The sequence below is a fragment of the Chelonia mydas genome, chromosome 7, assembly GCF_015237465.2.
Source record: "Chelonia mydas isolate rCheMyd1 chromosome 7, rCheMyd1.pri.v2, whole genome shotgun sequence".
NCBI classification, from domain to species: domain Eukaryota; kingdom Metazoa; phylum Chordata; order Testudines; family Cheloniidae; genus Chelonia; species Chelonia mydas.
The window spans coordinates 94,727,458-94,746,071 of record NC_057853.1 but is presented as its reverse complement, the minus strand read 5'-3'; the positions used below and the strand labels follow the sequence as shown (position 1 = coordinate 94,746,071).

Sequence of the window (18,614 nt, the reverse complement as noted above, 5' to 3'; positions counted from 1 at the left end):
GTACATGTATGTTGAAAATAAACATAATATCTTGCAGAGTCTCTTATAGTTTGAGCTTCTGTGTATTTTTGCTATGCTGCCCTAATGAAGCAACACTTATTTTAGGTGTAAGCTTTTCTGTGACAGCGGTTGTAGTAGCTGGTAACACTGATGAAGCTAAATTTAACCTAACGTTGTCTTAACTTAAAATTAACTATTCTCTCCATTTCACAGATAGAAAATTAGGCATGGAGAGATGAAGCCAATTGCCAAAAGTCGCAAGGGAAATTAGTGGCGGAGCTGGGAAATGAAGCCAGATCTCCAAAGGCCGAGTCCTCCAGTTCCTTAACCACAAGCCCATGGTCAGGATACTCCCAATGGCATCTGCCCACTCAGTTCCGCTCTCCAAACCCACAGGGGGAGGAGTAGGCTGGCTGTAAATTGGGTTCCCACGGTGCCCCTCAGCCTCACGCTGTCACTGCCCCGGGGGGCTCGCCCTGTGCAGCACCAGCCCAGGCCCTACCCCTTGCGAGGTGGGGGCCAGACGGCAGCGAGCCCCGCCAGGCGCGGACCGAGTGAGCTGCAGCCCGGCTCGCCCTCTCAGCCCGGGGGCGCTGCCCGGAGCTGGTGGCGGAGCCTGGCGGTGGGCGGGTCGCGCTGACATCAGCTGGCGGGAGCGCCCCTCTGCCGCGGTGGGAGGCGCGCTCCCCTCCCGGGGGAGTTTTATTCCGGTGAGCGGGAGGGCGCCGCCGAGGCTCCTGCTGGGCGTGACCGGCCGCGGGTCCGCCCGGTCCGGCTACCGCGAGGGCGGGGGCCGCTGCCTGCCCCGGGGCCGCGCTGCCGGCAGCGGGTCTGTGCAGGAGGCGTGGCGGGCACCGAGCCGCCCTCGCAGCGGGCTGTGCGCGGAACTTGCCATGAGCAGCGCAGAGCCGCGGCGTCCGCTCCTCCACCATGCACGGGCTCTGCCGCTGCCTCTGCCTGGCGGCCGCGCTGGCAGGGCTCTCCTGGGCCAGCCGGAACTGCCCGGACCTCATCGTTGACAGCTGCCTCTGCACCGCGGAGCGCTCCAAGGGGCCCGGCCGCCAAACCGTCCGCATCAAAGTTGTCTGCAGCGGCGGGGAGTTGGTCGAAACTTTGCAGCCTTCTCTGCTGCCGAGCCGCACGGTGTCTCTGTAAGTACAGCCCGGCTGGGCTGCGGGGGCACGTGTGGAGCCTGCCTCGGATAAACAGCCGGTGTGGGGGTGTGTGAGTGGAGCTGGCTAGGCGAGCGTGTGAAAGGAAACCCAGCTGTCAAGGGTCTGGCTTTGCTGCTCTCCGGGCCGGCGGGAGGGGGTCGGACAGGGCTGGACTTAGGATCTAGAGAGGCAAGCCTCTGGCTAATGCAGGAGGCAGCGGGTCGTGCCTGGGAGAGAGCCCAAGTTGGAGGACACTTTGGGCGCCTGGAAGTTGAAGTGTGAGAGCCGAATACCTCGCCGAGCTGCTCACCGACTCCAGGCGGGGATGCATCCCCTCTCCCAAAGCGCGCACGCATCCCGATGCAAACTATGGACACTAATCTAGTCACTGGTGTTTCCAGACAGCTGTCACAGCTTCGAAGGGGACGAGGAAAGTTTGGACTCTAAAGAGCGTGTTATTTCCTTTCTGGGAGAGAAATGAGAGTAGTGGACTAAGGAAGCCCACCTAGGAAAAACGTTATAAACTAATAGTTTGTGCAGTGTCGGTCTCAAACCTTCTGTAAAAGTTTGAAGAAAGCAACTTCTCTGCTCCAAAAGAGGAAATGGTTCAGTGTGCATAACAAATTATGAAATATACATCAAACATCTTAATCAGAGTCAAAATGGAGTAGAAACTGAGATCAGACTGGGTGTATGCAGTGTAGCTGTAGCCCAGTCGGGCCCCGGATATTACAGAGACAAGGTGGGTGAGGAAACCTGAAGAAGAACAGAAGTTGGTCCTCTAAATATATATTACTCACCCACTTTGTCTCTCTAATCAACCTGGGTGGGCAATTGTGACTCTGGCCCTACTTTTAAAAAATATTTGAGTTTGTTTTCACTTCTAGCTTAAAAACTCTTGTTGGTATTTTGTTTGTTTTTGGGAAGCAGAATTTACTACAATGTAAATTGCATACTACCTTGTAGGGTGGCTTTGAAAATGTTGGTGATAGCTAAGCTGATTAGACCAGCTGATGCACCTTTAAACTTGAAACAGGATAATTTCCAACCCCAAGGATGATTAAAACATGCCATCTGTACTGCAGAGCTGCATTTTAAGGGCTATTTAACAAATTATCTGAAACTGATGTTTTCTTCTCTAATTAAAGTTTGGAAGCTGCGATGTCTACATTTTTGTCTGCATACATTTTTGGTTGTATACATACTATTTGGAATATGTCAGATCTGTTTGTTGTTTAAGTAATCCAGTAGGGGGGAAATGACTCACAATTTGTGCATTGTTGACTTGCATGTGTTTTGGAAATAGGCAACAAATATAGTGTTGTCTATTGCACATACATGAACTTGAATATATGATATTCATTGTAAGTAAACATAACTAATGGTATTTTGTACCTCTATCACTGAGATGTTAAAGTAATGTTCCTATAACAGGACCCAAGCATTAACATTGTTGGCATTTTGCCCTTTTAGATGATGCATATATCCAACTGATCCTATGCAATTGAATTTAGTTCATTTGACAACTCATGCTGGGAACATCTCCAATGTTCACAGCACTTTCTTTAAGTCAACACTTTTAGGAGGCAAGTGGTAAAGATAGTAATTTATGACATCTGGGGAATTTGTGCTTGTAAATGTGCAGATGTGCTGAGTGTGATCCAGTTCAGGTTTTGCTAAAACTGATTATGCAGATCTTTCATCTGGGAAACTTGTGCGTCTTAATATATAGATACGATAACTACACTTCTCAAAGAATTTTGCTGAACTGAGGTAGAATAACTTTATTAAATCAACATAAGTTCGTAACTACCATATAAATGCAATGTTACTTTCACAGTTTATAATTTTCTTTAAGAACATAAAGCATTCTAACTTTCCAAAAAGATTTTGTGCAGGCTTAACTACTTTTCTCCATTACTTAAGACATTTCTAGAAGCTCTCTAATTGTGCATGTCTACAAGGTGTTCCTTTGTGCTTTATTTTTAAATATTTATTTGCAAAAAGTTCTCCAGACTTTTTGGAAACACTTCTTTTATGACCATTTATACTTTTAAACTGTATTAGAAAGTAAATTCAGCATATTTAATATAGGATTAACAGTTGAAGTGTTTCAAATAGGAGTGTACTATTGAAAGAGGGTAGTGCAGGAATAAATATGTACAGGCAGATCCTCAGCTGACGCAAGTTGTCATAGCTCCAAAATGAGGAGCTGCCCACTAATATCTAAGATTTAAGGCACTAGTCTCAAGGTAGATAATACCATATAGTTCAGAGGACACTCAAACACATTTGTTCAAGTATCAGAAATACACTATGCTACATTTTTGAAAGTGACATATGAAAGTCACTTAATCTTAATAGGTAACTTGTTATTTATTACTGATCAAAACTGTGAGAGACATGGTGGGTGAGGTATATCTGTTATTGGACCAGCTTCTGCTGACTTCAAAACTGAATGTGTGTGTAAAAAGATCTAGTAAAAGAGCATTTGCTTGCAGACACGCTGCCTATTTCCACTCAGTTTTATTGGCCTACAGAGAAAGCTATAACATATGGAATACAAAGTCTTGGATTGCTTTAACAATTAGGAAATATAGATGTGAATAAAGGTCAATGTGTGTTGCAGATGCAGTAACATTAAATAAAACAAGTGTAGCAAATTATTATAACGTTTCATATGATTTTAATAATTCATTCAATAATAGTTGCTTTTTCTTTTTGGTGCTATTTAATTGGAAGGGCAGATCTACGGCAAATTGTTACAATATTCTGATAACCGTAGTGGGCAGTTATGAAAAATTTACCACCATCGAGAAGTAATAAATCAGTAAGATGAAGTTATAGTGCATACTGTATACTTTGTAAGTACATATGTACATACATGCTATGTGATGCAGTTTATCAACTAATTTAATACAATATGTATGTTTTGTTAGGGAAGAGAGTTTGTATTAATGTTTCTTTAATTGATTAACTATGGGAGTTGGTTGTGATGGGCAGACTTGGCAGGATTTGACATAAATTTTACTAAATGTCTTGGTAATTTAGGGTCTGGTCTGAAGTTAAGACTCCCGTTGACTTCGGTGGGCTTTGGATGGTTTCTTAACCAATTATCTTCAGTTTGAGTGGTGGGAGAGATTGTCACTGACTGGGCTCATACAGGTTTCAAAATCTTTACATTCAGTAATATCTGCACTATAAAATGTCAGGTGGCCCCAACAAATTAAGAGCATTTTAAGAGAAGCAAAATTTAAGAAAATGAGCTGATCAGTCAGCTGTAGCACCCTAATTTTTTTTTTAAAGAAATTTTGTTAAAATTTTTTGGATGCACTGTTTATCTGTCTGTATTCAATATTTATCTCGGTGCCTTTGAAATAGGAAATGTAAACACTTGGATAAAACGGCTGTCTAATTTTACTATAGCTTCTGAAAGTAAGCGTGTATCTTCTATTGAAATGGGTTTGTTCCGATCCACAGTGATACTCCTCAGTGACTTGCGACAGAGACTTATGTGCCTTCTGTAGCAGAGGGATTTCTTTTCGTCTTTCTACAGCAGTATACTGTTGTTCCAAAGCTGTGTTAAATTACGGCATCTGCTATTTCCACATTGATACGAATATCTACTCATGTGCAGACCCACAATGAGTAGAAGTAACATAACGTAACGTTTCTTTCATTTTGCTTTTTGCATATTTCATTTGTTTGTGTTTAGAGTGGATCTTAATGGGATTTTTATATCATGTGTTCACTTTTCTTGGTAGTTGTTTATATTTTCTTAAATTGTGTATTTTGCTTGTATACTTTATTCTTATTTATTTTTGCTGTAATGGCCTTAAAGTGTACTTATGGAGAAGGAGATTCATGCTGAAAAATGAGATGAGAATTGAACACCACAAGTCTGGTGTTCTTCAGCCTTTCTCAGTGCCCACATTTCACTTCTGGACAATAAAGTTGCTATAACCATGTTGGTGGGTGTGGTGGCTTTTTTTTTTTTTTTTTTTTTTTGAGAGAGAGGGAGAGAGAGACTTTATTCATTGCCATCGGAGGTAATAAAGACATTTGGCTGGATTATAAAAGGGACAAAATAGTGTTCAAGACAGTTGTAGTCATGTAAACTAATGATGTGGATAATCCAATCTCAGGTTTCTTGAGTGTCCGCAGAGGTCAGCAAAAGGCTTATCCTACTCCACTTCTGTGCAGATCAGTCTGCAATTGGCTAAGTTATTGTCCACTTTTTGAGGCAAGATGCTTGATGAGAAGGACCAATGATCTGATCTTTTATTGTTCTTATTGTTGTGTCTAAACTTAACTTAAAGTTTAGGCAGATCTTCTTTTTTTTTTATTTCCCTTCAGGTTTCTATATTTTTGCTGTTGTCAAACAAGATCATCCTGTGACCCTGTCCATCTAAGTCTTGGAAGCATTTGCCTGCCATATAACTTGTTTTGGCTGTCCACTCCATAATACTCTTTTCCCTAGTGGGACAGTAGCCTTTTGAACACTCCAGTATTCTTCCACACTTCCTCCTTCCAATCACAAAGACTTTGCTTTGTGTTGATCTTCCATCTGGCCCTTTCAGATCCTGTCTATTCTATTCCTTGAGTGTGCCTGCAGGCTCATGAGAGTGTGCAACAGATGAGATACTCTCTCCCTCATGAGCAGTCTAAATTCTGGTTGATGTGAGAGCTTGCTCTTGAGCTGATCATCCAAACTCTCACAATATTACTAACCAAGATGTATTACAACTTTTTGGGTAATAACCATTGGTTTCATTGTCTCATAAAAAGGCGTTCTATAAGAGTTAAGAGAGTATATATTAAATTTTACTTGTTTAAATTAAACATATGCCCAAAAATACTGACCAGACTTTTTTTTTTTTATAATCTCCATTCACTATACAAGTGGGTATTCTAGATGTAAAGATTTATTGGTAAGTGAATTACGGTGATCCATTCAGGACCTTGCACTCCTTGGATGATGTTATTGCTTTTAGATGTTAGTAGGGAATTTTGGATAAATATGGACTGCTGGATCAGCCGTCGCTGACTTGTGGACCTACATAATGCATGTGGATTAATGAAAATCCCTATGATGCCCTAGACTGCTTGGTTTTGCATTTGGATCTCCGATGCAATTGAAAAATGTGCAGAGACGCAATCAGAAAGGTCTTTGCAAGCTATGAAGTGGCTCTGGAGTCATTCCAGTGATGGTTGGCTGCATAACATGATAGTTGGTCCTGTTGACCTCAGATATACACAGGCAACTCGTTTATTGCAAAGCACTGTGGTCTAGAGGTTAAATCACCTCTAGGTCATGAAGAGATCTGGGTTCTGTTCTCAGCTCTAGCACAGAGATGCTGTCTGTTTTTTTTTTTTCTTTTTATGAGGCAAGCTATTTACCTTGTCTGTACCTCTGGTTTTTTTTTTTTTTTTTTTTTTTTTTTTTTTAAATGTTCTGTAAAATGAGGATAATGTAGTCTTCCTTCTTGGCTTGTGAATCTTTATTTATTAAATGCCTTGATAGCCTTGGCTGGAAGGTGATATAGTTTCAGAATATTACTAAAATTCACCTGTTTCTGATAGTGGTACATGATTAACTTACTTTTTCCTTTGAAAGAAAATCCAGCACTCTTCTCACACCAAGTCCCTTTTTATGGACAAATTCTCCCTCAGTTATCCCTATGCAACTCTGTTGTCTTAAATGGGGTTACACAGATTCACTAAAGGTAGAACTTGGCCATTAGTAAATAACTATCACAAATGCAGTGGATGTGCTGAGCTGAAGACCCACATTTTCATAGATCAGTGGCCGTGGTGAGCCCCTCAGATATTTAATTTCAGAGACGCTCTGTTGCGATAATGATAATACATAGTTTTTTTTCATACTCAAAGCACTTTGCAAACATTAACCAATTCTCTAAAGGCTGGATTTACCCCATTTCCCTTGTCCCCAAATTACTTAAATGTTATGTCACATCAGCACTTGCTTTATATACTTTAAAAAACAAAACAAAAAACTACTTCATTTGTTTCATGCCCAGTCTTGTCTCTTCCTGTTCTATGCTGCGGTGGTTCATAACGGTTGTTATTAATAAATTATATAGCAAATAAATTTTACTGCACTGTACTTTTACAGTATAAAACACATTTCATGTCCCTAAGAGCCTACGATCTAAGTTATCCAAGGCTAGCAAATGCAAGACAATATTTTAGGAAGGCAGGGATGAACAAAAAAAGATTATTGGTGAGAAGATAATGGAAAAAGAGGGTTCCTGAGAATGGGTTTCAAAAATGTTTTAATAATACTTAGCTCTTGCATAACACTTGTAATCTCTAGACCATTCATAAGGCACCGTATAAAGACAGATAAGTTATTATCCTCATTAAACAGGTGAGGAAACTAAGGTGAAGAGAGCTAAGTGACTTGCACATGGTCATACAACAGATCATTGTCAGACAGGAATAGGAAAGCCAAATCTTCTGGCTCCCTATCTATGTGCTGGACCATGCAGCCTCCCAAAAATCTGTTGGAGGGACAATCGGCCATGGTGAAAGAAATTCCAAGCATAAGGAAAATTGACAGAAGATATGAGAAAGTTGAAGTGAGTGGCAGGGAGAGGTGAATGGGGAACAGGAGGAAAAGAGAGTAGACATGTCAGGCAGGATGAGATTTGTAGGGCATTGTAGGTCAGCCTAAAATTGATTGTTTTTCTTGGTCTAGACATACCCAGAATGAGTACAAAATACCATGAATTTAAATGTTTTATTTTCTCCATTAGACAGACATGGTGGGTGAGGTTATTTCTGGGGAGGGGAGAAGGAGCCCTGAATTCTCTATTTAATTTGGCAGTACCTAATATAATAACTAAATCCTGACATTTTGGTGTTCAAATTGACACTTAGCCATGCTGATACCAGTTTTACATGCCAGAGGAACAATAGAGGAGCTATTATATTGTGTTTTTTTTCATAATACATTCTTAAATATATAGTAGGGCCTTTTTTCATCTTTTTCATTCTGACTAATCTAAGGATAATAAGTGATCATTGCAGTTCCACAGTCTAAACATTCTATCCCTGTTCTTCTAGACAGGTGACTCTTTAGAGGACAAGACTGCAATCTTTGCAATCTATTACTATTATTTGGATCACTTATCTATTTGGTCATTTCACTAACAACATGGAATATATATCAGAGACTAGGCAACTTGCATATCGCTGGCTTTCTAATTTTGGGGTAGACTCTTTCCAGAGGGACAAAAGACTTAAGATTGCTTAGGAAAAATAGGTATATGTAAACATATATGTATATATCTTTAACAGGGAAGATAGACCTAGGTAAAGTGTTATGTTGCAAATTTGCTCCCTCATATGTAGGTTTCTGCCATATGGGATAATTTGCCAGTTGATCCATTATTGACCTTAGTTGATTGTCAAGCTAGAAGAGATTTGATAAATGCCACTGCATGTTTTGCTATGTTAGGCCAATATGTGCTGCACAGATTTATTTTTAATGCCCAAAGGATATACGCGGCAAAAAAATCAAATTGTGTCTCAAGTGCATGTACCCTCATCTGTTGTGTCTGGGTAGGGCCCTATGTTTGGATCATTGGCAGTTCTAAAGCAGTCAGTAACTGGGGGTGAGATTCACAAAGGGAAGGAGGCATTGCAATGTGGAGCCTAATAATGCCAAACTTTTAGGGGCCTAGAAAATCATAGGAATGCCTTTGCAATCCACAAAGCCTGAATTAGAGGCTTAGGCTCTCTATACAATGAATGAAGAGAGAGAGGCGCCTTAGCTTTCAGTCCACAAAGCTAGCATGCTAGGTGGGAAGCTGCCTAGGATAGCTAATGGGAGACTTCAGCCGGAGGGGTGAGGGCTATGCACTGCCCCTCTCTCAAAGATAGGCACCTAAGTTTGGGCTCCATGGGGGAGCCTAGCTCTGCTAGTGATCCATGAAGTAAGGGAACATAGGTGCTCAGCTGCCTGAGTTGCACGTGGAATTCTAGTCAAAAGAGCTGGGGGGGAGGAGGGAGGATCTCCTGTCTAATGTATAGCTTGGTGGATAGGGTCCTCACCCAGGACGTGAAAGACTCACAGGCCAAGTATTCTACCTGAGGGTAGAAGGGATTTGAGCAGGAGTCTCCTACCTCTCAGGTGAGAGCGCTAACCACTGGGCTATAGAATATTCTGATGTGGGCACCTTCAATCTCTCCTCTTGAAGTTGTTCCACTTTAATTAAACAATATTAACTGGGCCAGAGAGAGAGAAAAGAATGAGTCTATAGCCAAGAGGTTAGGGCATTCCCATGAGAGTTGGAAGATCCCTGTTCAAATCCTTTCTCCTTCTCAGTAGGAGAGGGAACTAGAACTGGGGATTTCCCACATCCTGGCTGAGTACCCTATTCACTAGGGCTAAAGATTACAAGGGAGGTTTTCTCTCCCCGTGCACACAGCTGTCTTTGTATGAACTTGCCTGAGGGCCCCGATATGGTAGGCATACTCAGAGATCACGTACTGGACTAGGCCCACACATACAACTTGGCTAGCTGAACTCCTATCTTTCTAGTTTGTGAAACACTCTGTGGCTTAGGCAGGAGATGTCTGGACACCTAGCATGAGGCAGTAGTGCATGTGCTCAGGCAGGGGATAGGTATCCAGGCACCTAGAATGAGGTGGCAGTGTGCGTGCCCAGAGGAAAAAACTTAGGTGCCAAATGAGTTTAGGCTCCTACAGTGTTAGGTGGCAGCCAAGTGGGAGTTTTGTGAATTGCAGTGGTGCCTAAAAATGGGAGTTAGGCACCTAAGTACCTTTGTGGATCCCACCCTTGGTCACTAGCTGAAGTCCTGCCCGCCAACTGGTTATGTCTCTTATTCCAGCTCTCATCGGTAACTTTTATGCACGTGGAAGTTCTTCTTAAAAGAGACTCTAGGAGTTCATGTCTCTTGGGGATCATAGTATCTTTTTCCAGCTACTGAAAGGGAACTTTTCCCTAAAAAGCAGGTGATGAAAGTGACTCTCAGAAGTAACATTGACACATTTACAGCATTGCTGGAAATCTTAGTATCTTCCACGTTTTTCAAGAGTGATCAAACTATAAAAATGTACAGATGGGGATAGTCAGGGGCTGAGTGTCTTCGCTGGTCATGAGGCACAGCTTGTGTACACAATTTTCATGTGACCTGGAGAGAGAGTGAAAATCTGGGCCTCCAAAACTTATACCTACTATCCCAAGTGAAATACCTCCCCCCAAAGCTATGCATATTTGATTTCCATTGTCACATCTTCCCTCCCCTCAGTCAATTATGCTCTTATCAATTCTACCCTCCCCAATCAGATCAATCATTTCTGCTTCAAGTATCTCTTTGTAGGGCTCTGCTGCTTCCCCTTCTGCCAGGACACTCTGCACATTGCTCCCTGTTCTTCTTAAAGGAGCAGCAGCTCTGAGGCCACTATGCTTCCTGCCTCCCATCTTGTGAAAAAACTGCAATTTAGGGCTGTTCTACTCCTTCCCTGTCCCCTTCCTATCCTGTGACACATGTAGTGGTTTCTCCAGTCACTCTGCTCCCTTTGTTTTCTCCCTTTCCAGAAAGAACACTTCTCTGTGGCTGCCTCCATCCCTCCACAGAAGGACCCAGCAGCTTCCTGAGTAAAACTTCTGTAGACATAACACTGTTTTCTTCTGCGGGGGCCTTGTCACAGCTGCTCAAACCGGCCCTGTTCCAGATAATCCATCCTTCTTTCCTCAGACTGTGTTTTGCCCTGCTTCTATTATACACAGCTGTTTTGTGGCATAAATCTGGAAGCTAAAAGGGCAGATTTTCTCCACTAAGACAGCTATTCTGCTCTAACAACTCCTAAGAAGTATTTGTGAGGCTTACTTGTTTTTCTCATGTACACCTGAGATTCAGAGCACTGTACTGACTTGACATTCAGAATTAAACCAGCAGTGAAAGTTTTCAAGCATGCCTTCTGTCTCTAATTTTGTGTACAACTGCCACTTGATATCTTAGCTCTCCTTCATTTTCGTTGTCCCTGACGAGTAATTCTACAGCATTAGAAATACATAAAATAGTCGGCTAGCTATCTGCCTCCCTAGTCATACTGGACCAACCTTTATTTCATTGGCTAAGGTAGCGTGTGTTCCATAAATTTACTTTCAAGTTCTTGGGAGTTAATGCGGAGTTGTAGATTTCTCAAGCGCTTTCCTGCTCTTCTGATTTTCTCTCTCTCTCTCTCTGATACACACACTCTCTCTTTTCTTAGTATAGAGAATATTCACTTTGTTTTTTGATTTTGAGGTAACATGCTACTGTTCTCCTTTTCAGTAGTTCCTACTTTGTTCTCATGCCTGAAACTGAGCTGAGAGATTTATCTCCAAATAGTGAATGTACTTCATGCCATTGCTCCACTTCTGATGTTTTTATTATAGTTTAATAACATTGGTGATAGTTACTTGTCTGTATTAAATTGGACTTATTCTTTTTCAGATAAGATTATGTCCACTATATAAACTGTTTTGTCAGTAACAAAACACAGGCAGGAGAAGACTTGTGGGATTTGTTGCTGTATGCTGGCAGTCTTATTATAAAAACCTATGAAAAAACTCTGAGATTTACCTCTGGGTCTGATAAAATTTAGCTCTTGCTGTCAGGTAGCACATAAATAAGAATGTCCTTTTTAAACCTTTTTTTCGTTTTAAAAAGCTGCCCCTTGGTAAATCCTGAGGCTTTGGGGTTTGCTGTATTTTACCTTCCAGAGTTCTCAATATACTGTCTTGAATTCCCCATTACACTCAGGCCCTTCTGGCAATGTAGAGAGGCCTCAGCATAATGAGAATCAAGCCCACTGCGATTCTCTTCATTGTTAATGCAGCATTATAGCTTTGAAAAACTTTGATGGCCTAGGGCTTGCAGGCCTACTAGGATATGGACCTTCATGGTTCTCCCTGGCTAGTGAGGAGTTTGCTGTAAAAAGAAGGAACCACAGAATCAAGGTAGCAGAGGTGACCCTCTTATAAATAGCTTCTTTTATGTAAAGATGAACCAATTCCAATTCAAAATAGGTGCTTCAATGTTTGTTTCATAGACCAGAATTGTAACTGGAAAGATAAAGGGATTTATATATATTGGAATTAAAGTAAACGCCAACCTAAATAATAGAATGGGAAAATAAACCTAAACCTGGTAATATCCTAAAACGAGACCTCAAAAACTGGAAACAGAATACACTGTTGTCAGAGGAGCTAAACAGTTTGTCAAATTTGCTATAATTTATTAGCTCCCTGACAATAGATTTTAATTGAAAATTAATATTAACTCTAGCATTTTGTATGAGGGCAGAACAAATATGCTACAAACTCACTGGAAAAGCTCATAGACTTCCAGGCTAGAAAGGACCATCCCAATCATCTAGTTTGACCTCCTGCACATTTGCCGGCCATAAAACTTCACCCACCCACTCCTGCAATAGACCCATAACCTGTGGCTGAGTTACTGAAGTCCTCAAATCATGATTTAAAGGCTTCAAGTTACAGAGAATCCACCATTTACGCTAGATCAAACCAGCAAGTGACCCTATACCTTTGAATACAAGAAATGGAGGTTAGATTACCAAACCTCAAACCTGAACACAATTAGCCTTGTAGCTAGAGCTGCGTGAATTTTTTTTTTTTTTTTTTTTTTTTTTTTTGGACAAAACATTTTTGGTAACTATGTAGAATCAGTGACACCAAAACATTTTATGCATTTGTATCTGATTTACCAAATTGTTCACTTTGGGGGTGAAAAAAAATCTGAAAAAACTGAAATGAAACATTTTGATTTTTCAGTTTGAAATACTTGTTTCAAAATTACCTTTAATTCTTAAAAAAAAAAAAAAAAAAAGTTTCCAAAATTGCCAGTGAACTGAAAAGGTCACTATTCACTCAGCTCTACTTATAGCGTTTTGGAAAAATATAGCAAAAATGATGGGAAGGATGCACCCTAAGGAGCGTGTGAAACTTTCTCTCAGTTATGGTAACTTATCAACAGCACAACAAAAACCAGCTTCAGCTTTTAACACTCAGACATACTAGGACACAAGGTCAGTGCTGACTAAAAACTGAGTTTCCTTGCAATAGTACCTAAAAGTTACTTGGGGCAATGCATTATTAAGATTCTGAAAACAAGTATAGACTTTCTGAGTATCTCTTTGCCCTCCCATCCCCCAAAACATGAGCCTTGTTCCTCTTATCTTTTACCTTTTGGTCTAAAGAACACCCTACTTAAGAGGCTCATTCTTTGTTACTTCTCCCACTAGCCAGCCTTTGCACATAGTCACGCTCACCTTCTGCTGTTGCAGTCTGCGTCTGCACTGTTGCATCCACAAGTTTCCTCCTCCTTCCTCCCCAACTCATTCTTCTCTTCCTTCCCATACTCTATAGTCTTTCCTCCCTTCCACAGATGTCCCTCTGTCACAAAGGTCTTTCAGAAATACATCCATAGTGACCCTGTGTTGATTTGCTCCATTGTATTTCAGTCCCCAGACAGTCCCTCTGCTCTTCAGTCTCCCTTTCTCACCCTCCCTCATTCAGCCCTAGATAGTGGATTGCATTCCTATTCCTACTTTCTCCTTCTCCTCCTCCAGTTTCCTTGTCTCTGACATACCCAGCTCTACCCTCATCCACTCCCAGTTCCTACTCCTTTTTTTCATCCTCTCTTTAGGATCGCCCCTCATCCATTTTAATCTGATTATTTCTGCTCCCTCCTGCCTCTTTGCTCCCATCTCTGCCTTCTCCAGTTCCTCTATTCTCCACTGCCAACTGCTGGTTCATAAACTCAATCTGCCTAGTAGAAGACCAGAGCAGTCCTACTGTCATCGCTGCAGTTCCTCCTCTCTTCTCAGTTCATCACCTAAACAATGGCTAGGAAATGGGAGGAGAATTCTGAGTGTGGTTTTACTGAGCAGTAGCCTCATGGTGGCTCTGTTGCCTCCCCTCCATCTGTCAGCTGGAAGGAATAGACATTGCAATCTTCCTTGCCCACCCCCCACCCAGGGCTGGGTGTTGATGGCATGCAGGGGTGAGGATAGGGTGGCCAGGTGCCTGGTTTTTGACTGGAAAGTTCAGTCAAAAAGGGGAGCTGAAAGTGTCCGGTCATATCTACTGACTGGACATGCAAAGTCGAGTTACTGTGGACAGGGGTGGCGGGGAGATGTGGGGTCATTACCTGTGCCAGCCCCTACTCAGCCAGGGACACCTCCTACTTGCATTGGGTGGCTGAAGCTCCCAGCCATGGATCCGCAGGCAAGTCCCTCCTAACCTGGGCAGAGGAGAGAGGGGAATAGCAGCGAGTGATGGGGGAAGGGAGGGGGGGAGAGGAGCAAATGGGGGATGGGGTTGTGGGGGGAGATTTTGGCACTCTTTTTAAAAAAAAATATTACAAAGTTGGCAATCCCGGGGGGGGGGGGCGCAAAGAGGGGAGGGAGAGGAGTTCCCCTCTTAATCCTTTGCAGCCCCATGTAACTATTCCCATGACTCTGTTACAGAAAATAAAGTATGCAGTACGTACATAAAAAGTGTAGCAATTTGAGGATGAAATCTCTCCAGAATGCACTGTTACTTCGGTTACTGTCTTTGAGCCAGAAAACTAAAACTTATCAATATGCAATACAAATCTAAGTTTAAAAGACAGTTTTCCTCCTTTCTGTGGTATAGCTGGTATTGTTCCCAGCCTTTTTACAAGCTTACCATGGCATTTCACCTTAAATCTAATTAATGAATTGTTCTCAGATATGGGGGCTGCAGCTGACAAAGCCATACTACTATTGCAAAAGCCACCATTTCCCATTTATACTGGAGTTGGGGTATAGAAAAAAAAGCACCGTTGATATATCCACTAGTGTTCCATTTATTGATCAGAAATGGATGAGCATTTTAACCAGCTAGATTCTGAACTTCTGGTCTGTGATTAGCATTACTCTATTAAGCAAACTAAAACAATGGCTGGTTTCTGTTGTAGGAAGACAATGATTGTTGTTCCATCAGCAAAGAAATCATCAATCTGAGATTGAGTGAAATTAAACAAAAAAATTAGGAAATTGTGTGGGTTCCACCCACCAACCTTCCTCTCATGGGGAGGCTCCAGAGCCTTTTCCCTTCAGTGGCAGGAAGGTTTGGGCTCTTAAGGACACTGGCAGGTGACAATCTTCAGGGGATGATTCTGTGACCTTACTTTTCTCTTCAGCAGCATGCTGCTCCCATTGCTGCCCACTTAGAATTTGGAGTGAGAGCACCTCATAGATACTCCAGAGTAACCAGAAAACCTTAGGAAGCCCATGAGGATTCAAGACTTGGGACAGAAATATCAGAAGATTCAATCTCAGATGCCTCGTGTTGCCAACATTTCATAAAATATAAAATGTACATGAGCTAACCCAGACAATGTATTGAATTAATACTTATTGCTACTTATTAAAATGAGATCTTATTAAAGATATCTCTCTTGTATTCACTAATCTTCAAGGTCTATGTCAAGGAAAAACTAGAACATCTAAAACTATGCTCTTCGCATTATGACAATAAAGAAGTGAGAACATTTTCCCAAACCAGCAACTACATTAATTTTTTCTGTGTTGCTTAATATGTTTTTAAAATTCCCAATTAATTTCACAATAAACATGATGCATAGGTAAACCCTTTGGTAATATCAAATATTCACAAAAATGCAGATGTGATCGTTTATTTTGTCTCCATTCTGTGCAAGATCATTTGTTTAATAAAATTAATGAAAAACAATAGCTTTTTATGAACAAAAAATAACAATAAGCAGTAAATAAATGAGAGATGCATATTTGTTACAGATACACATCAGTTGTTTATCTCCTTGAATACTTCAGGGTAAGTGAAGTCATTGTTTTAGAATACTTCATGCTCATCAGGTTATCATTATAAACTTGTTTCTAATTGGCTATTCTTCCAGAAACAATTTCTGATTAATTTGTGCCCCCATGTAATTATTGGTTCATTAGATAATCATGTCATAAAATAGTGTTCACAGCAACATTTTATACTGTTTAAATGTAAATTGCTCAGTAAGACATCTTGATTTTTAAGTATTTTTTTTCTTTACTCAAGCATTACAGTAGCACCAGTAACTTGTGTAGCATGCTTCTTTATAAATATATTAAAAATAAGATGGAAATATTTAAAGGAGCCTAAGAAAATTAGGTTCCCAAATCCCACTGAAATTGACCAGTATTTAAGTGCCTAACTCTCTTAGGCTCCTTTGAAAATCCCAGCCTAATATTACTAGTTGATATCATTATGGCACCTAATTTACAAATGGAATACTTGATTTCAAAGATTTTTGGTAATGAAAATGAATCAAAGGCCAGGATCAAATTTTGACTAAATTAAAATAGGTAATGTTTTATTAAATTATAGCTTTCCAAAGCACTATTTCAGATTAGGTAGAGTCTTTCTCTGAAAAGTGACTAAAAATAGTGACTAAAAATAAAGGTTCTGTTGGCCAACATGGGTTATGAATTGCCACAGATGTCACTGCATTGCCTTCAATGGGTTTGCATAGTTACTGATCCTGCTGGAACTTGCTGAATGTGGTATATGGAGCTTTAAGAACTGTGACGTCTGTGTTTTGTTACGGTACCTTCTACAGTCTGGAGTGTTCTGGGCTGGCAGAGTTCAAAGGACTTACCATTGGAAGTTTTTGCAACTAGAGCTGGGTTGCAGACTGAACCCAGTGTAAGCGGGGGAATAGTCCCACTATTGTGGGGAACTTTCCTGGCTTCTGCACTATCCCGGTGAAGTGGGCTAGCGAAAGGATCCGAGTCCTCGCTCCCACTTCCTTTACCCAGCGGCCTTCCTACCCTTGAGGACTCCCCTTCCACTCTCCTGTCTGGCAGAGTCCTCGTAACCCCAACAAGGCTGGGCCCAGGATTCCTGGGGGGCTCGACCCCCAACCCTGCTGTGGTCACCTAGGACAGGGGCTAGGGTCTCCCCACTCCGGGGTACTCTCTCTGCACAGGGCACTTCTCTGACCCACTGACCATTATATACAAGTTAAAGCAAATGCAAGTTATTTAATCAACAATTAATTTTAAAAAGAATAAGGAAAAATGGGAAAGATTAAAGGAAACACATCAACCCGCTCTGTGGCAGGGAACATCACAAACATTGGAATGTCAGGGCAGTTCACAGTCTGTTCCTTGTAAGTCCCAGGCCTCCTTCTCAGACCCTGGCTTTGCTGCAGGGATGCTGTGGGTTGGACACTTGCTCTGGTGGTGGCCACACGCTCTCAGGCTCTAAGTGGTAGGACCCTTCTTCCCAGTGTCGCCCCCACCCTGTCGGGGTTATGATCCAAGCCTGGCCTGCAGAGCCTCTTGGCTGAGGCGTCTCCCTGTGCTGGGCTCGCTGCCCAGGGTCCCCCTCGCTCTCCCCAGCTGCTCACTACACCCAGCTCCGGACTGCTCCAGCCCCAGCTGCACCACCCTGTCTTTGCACTGCTGCTGCTTCTGCTGCTCTGCCTCCAGCTCCCTGGGCTGCTTCTTTGGCCCCTCTGGCTCTGGTTGCTGCAGCTCTGCTCCCATGACAGGTCTGCTCTGTGGGCTGCTTCTGTGACTCTGCTCCCAGCACTGACCTGCTTCCTGAGCTGCTTTTCTGGCCCCTCTGGCTCTGGTTGCTGCAGCTCTCCTCCCAGGGCAAGTCTGCTCTCTCTGGGCTGTGCCTCTGGCCTTGGGGCTGCAGCTCTGCTCCCAGGACAGGGTCTGCTCTCTCTGAGCTGCTTTTCTGGTCCCTCTGGATCTGGCACAGCTCTGCTCCCCAGCTCAGCTTGGGCCCCTGCTTTCTCCTTAGCTTGGCCCCACTCTGTCTGACCCAGGCAAATCCAGCTCACACGGAGGACGGGACCTCACTGGCCTCCTGACTCCCTGATTAGCCTGCCCGCCCTGTCATTCAGGCTGACCTGGAGCATTGGCCTCTCCCCATTGTTCCTGGGGACTATCAGTCTCAGGGTCCTGGTTTCCCATAGACCCTTCCCCTTTTAGTACTGGGAGCTAGCCAACGAAAACACCCCCACTTAATGTTAGTAAGGGGGCAACAGTACCCTTACACCAGGATCCGTGTTCACATCGCACTCCCCGTCATTACCCGGCCTGGACTGGGAAAGTTAATGTTCAAACCAGCAGATTAAATTTGGTGAGGAATCCTGGTCATGTGCCACTGGAGGCACGCTGTACGTACGGTAAGAAGATAGCTTATAAACAAGGGACTATTTGGGCTAGCGTAACTTTTTGTTTACTTTATCTTCTTGTTGTTATGATCCAATTAATTGTTGTTGTTAAACTACAAAACAAGGTTAGGTGATGAGATTTTGGGAGAAACCAGAGTAAGCTATTCTATTTAATGATATACAAGAAAGACTAGAATAAATCTCAGCTAAACGGAGAGAAAAGCATTAAAAC

At 42.3% G+C, this 18,614-nt stretch overlaps 1 protein-coding gene across 1 annotated transcript in view; it reads left to right on the top strand.

Annotated features, from left to right (window-relative positions):
* The first annotated feature begins 666 nt into the window (after positions 1-666).
* ADGRA1 (adhesion G protein-coupled receptor A1) overlaps positions 667-18,614 on the top strand; it is a 465,281-nt gene continuing 447,333 nt past the window's right edge. The window contains 1 exon segment of the mRNA XM_043551597.1: positions 667-1,151. Coding sequence (XP_043407532.1) covers positions 931-1,151 — 221 coding nt within the window. The 5' untranslated portion in view covers positions 667-930.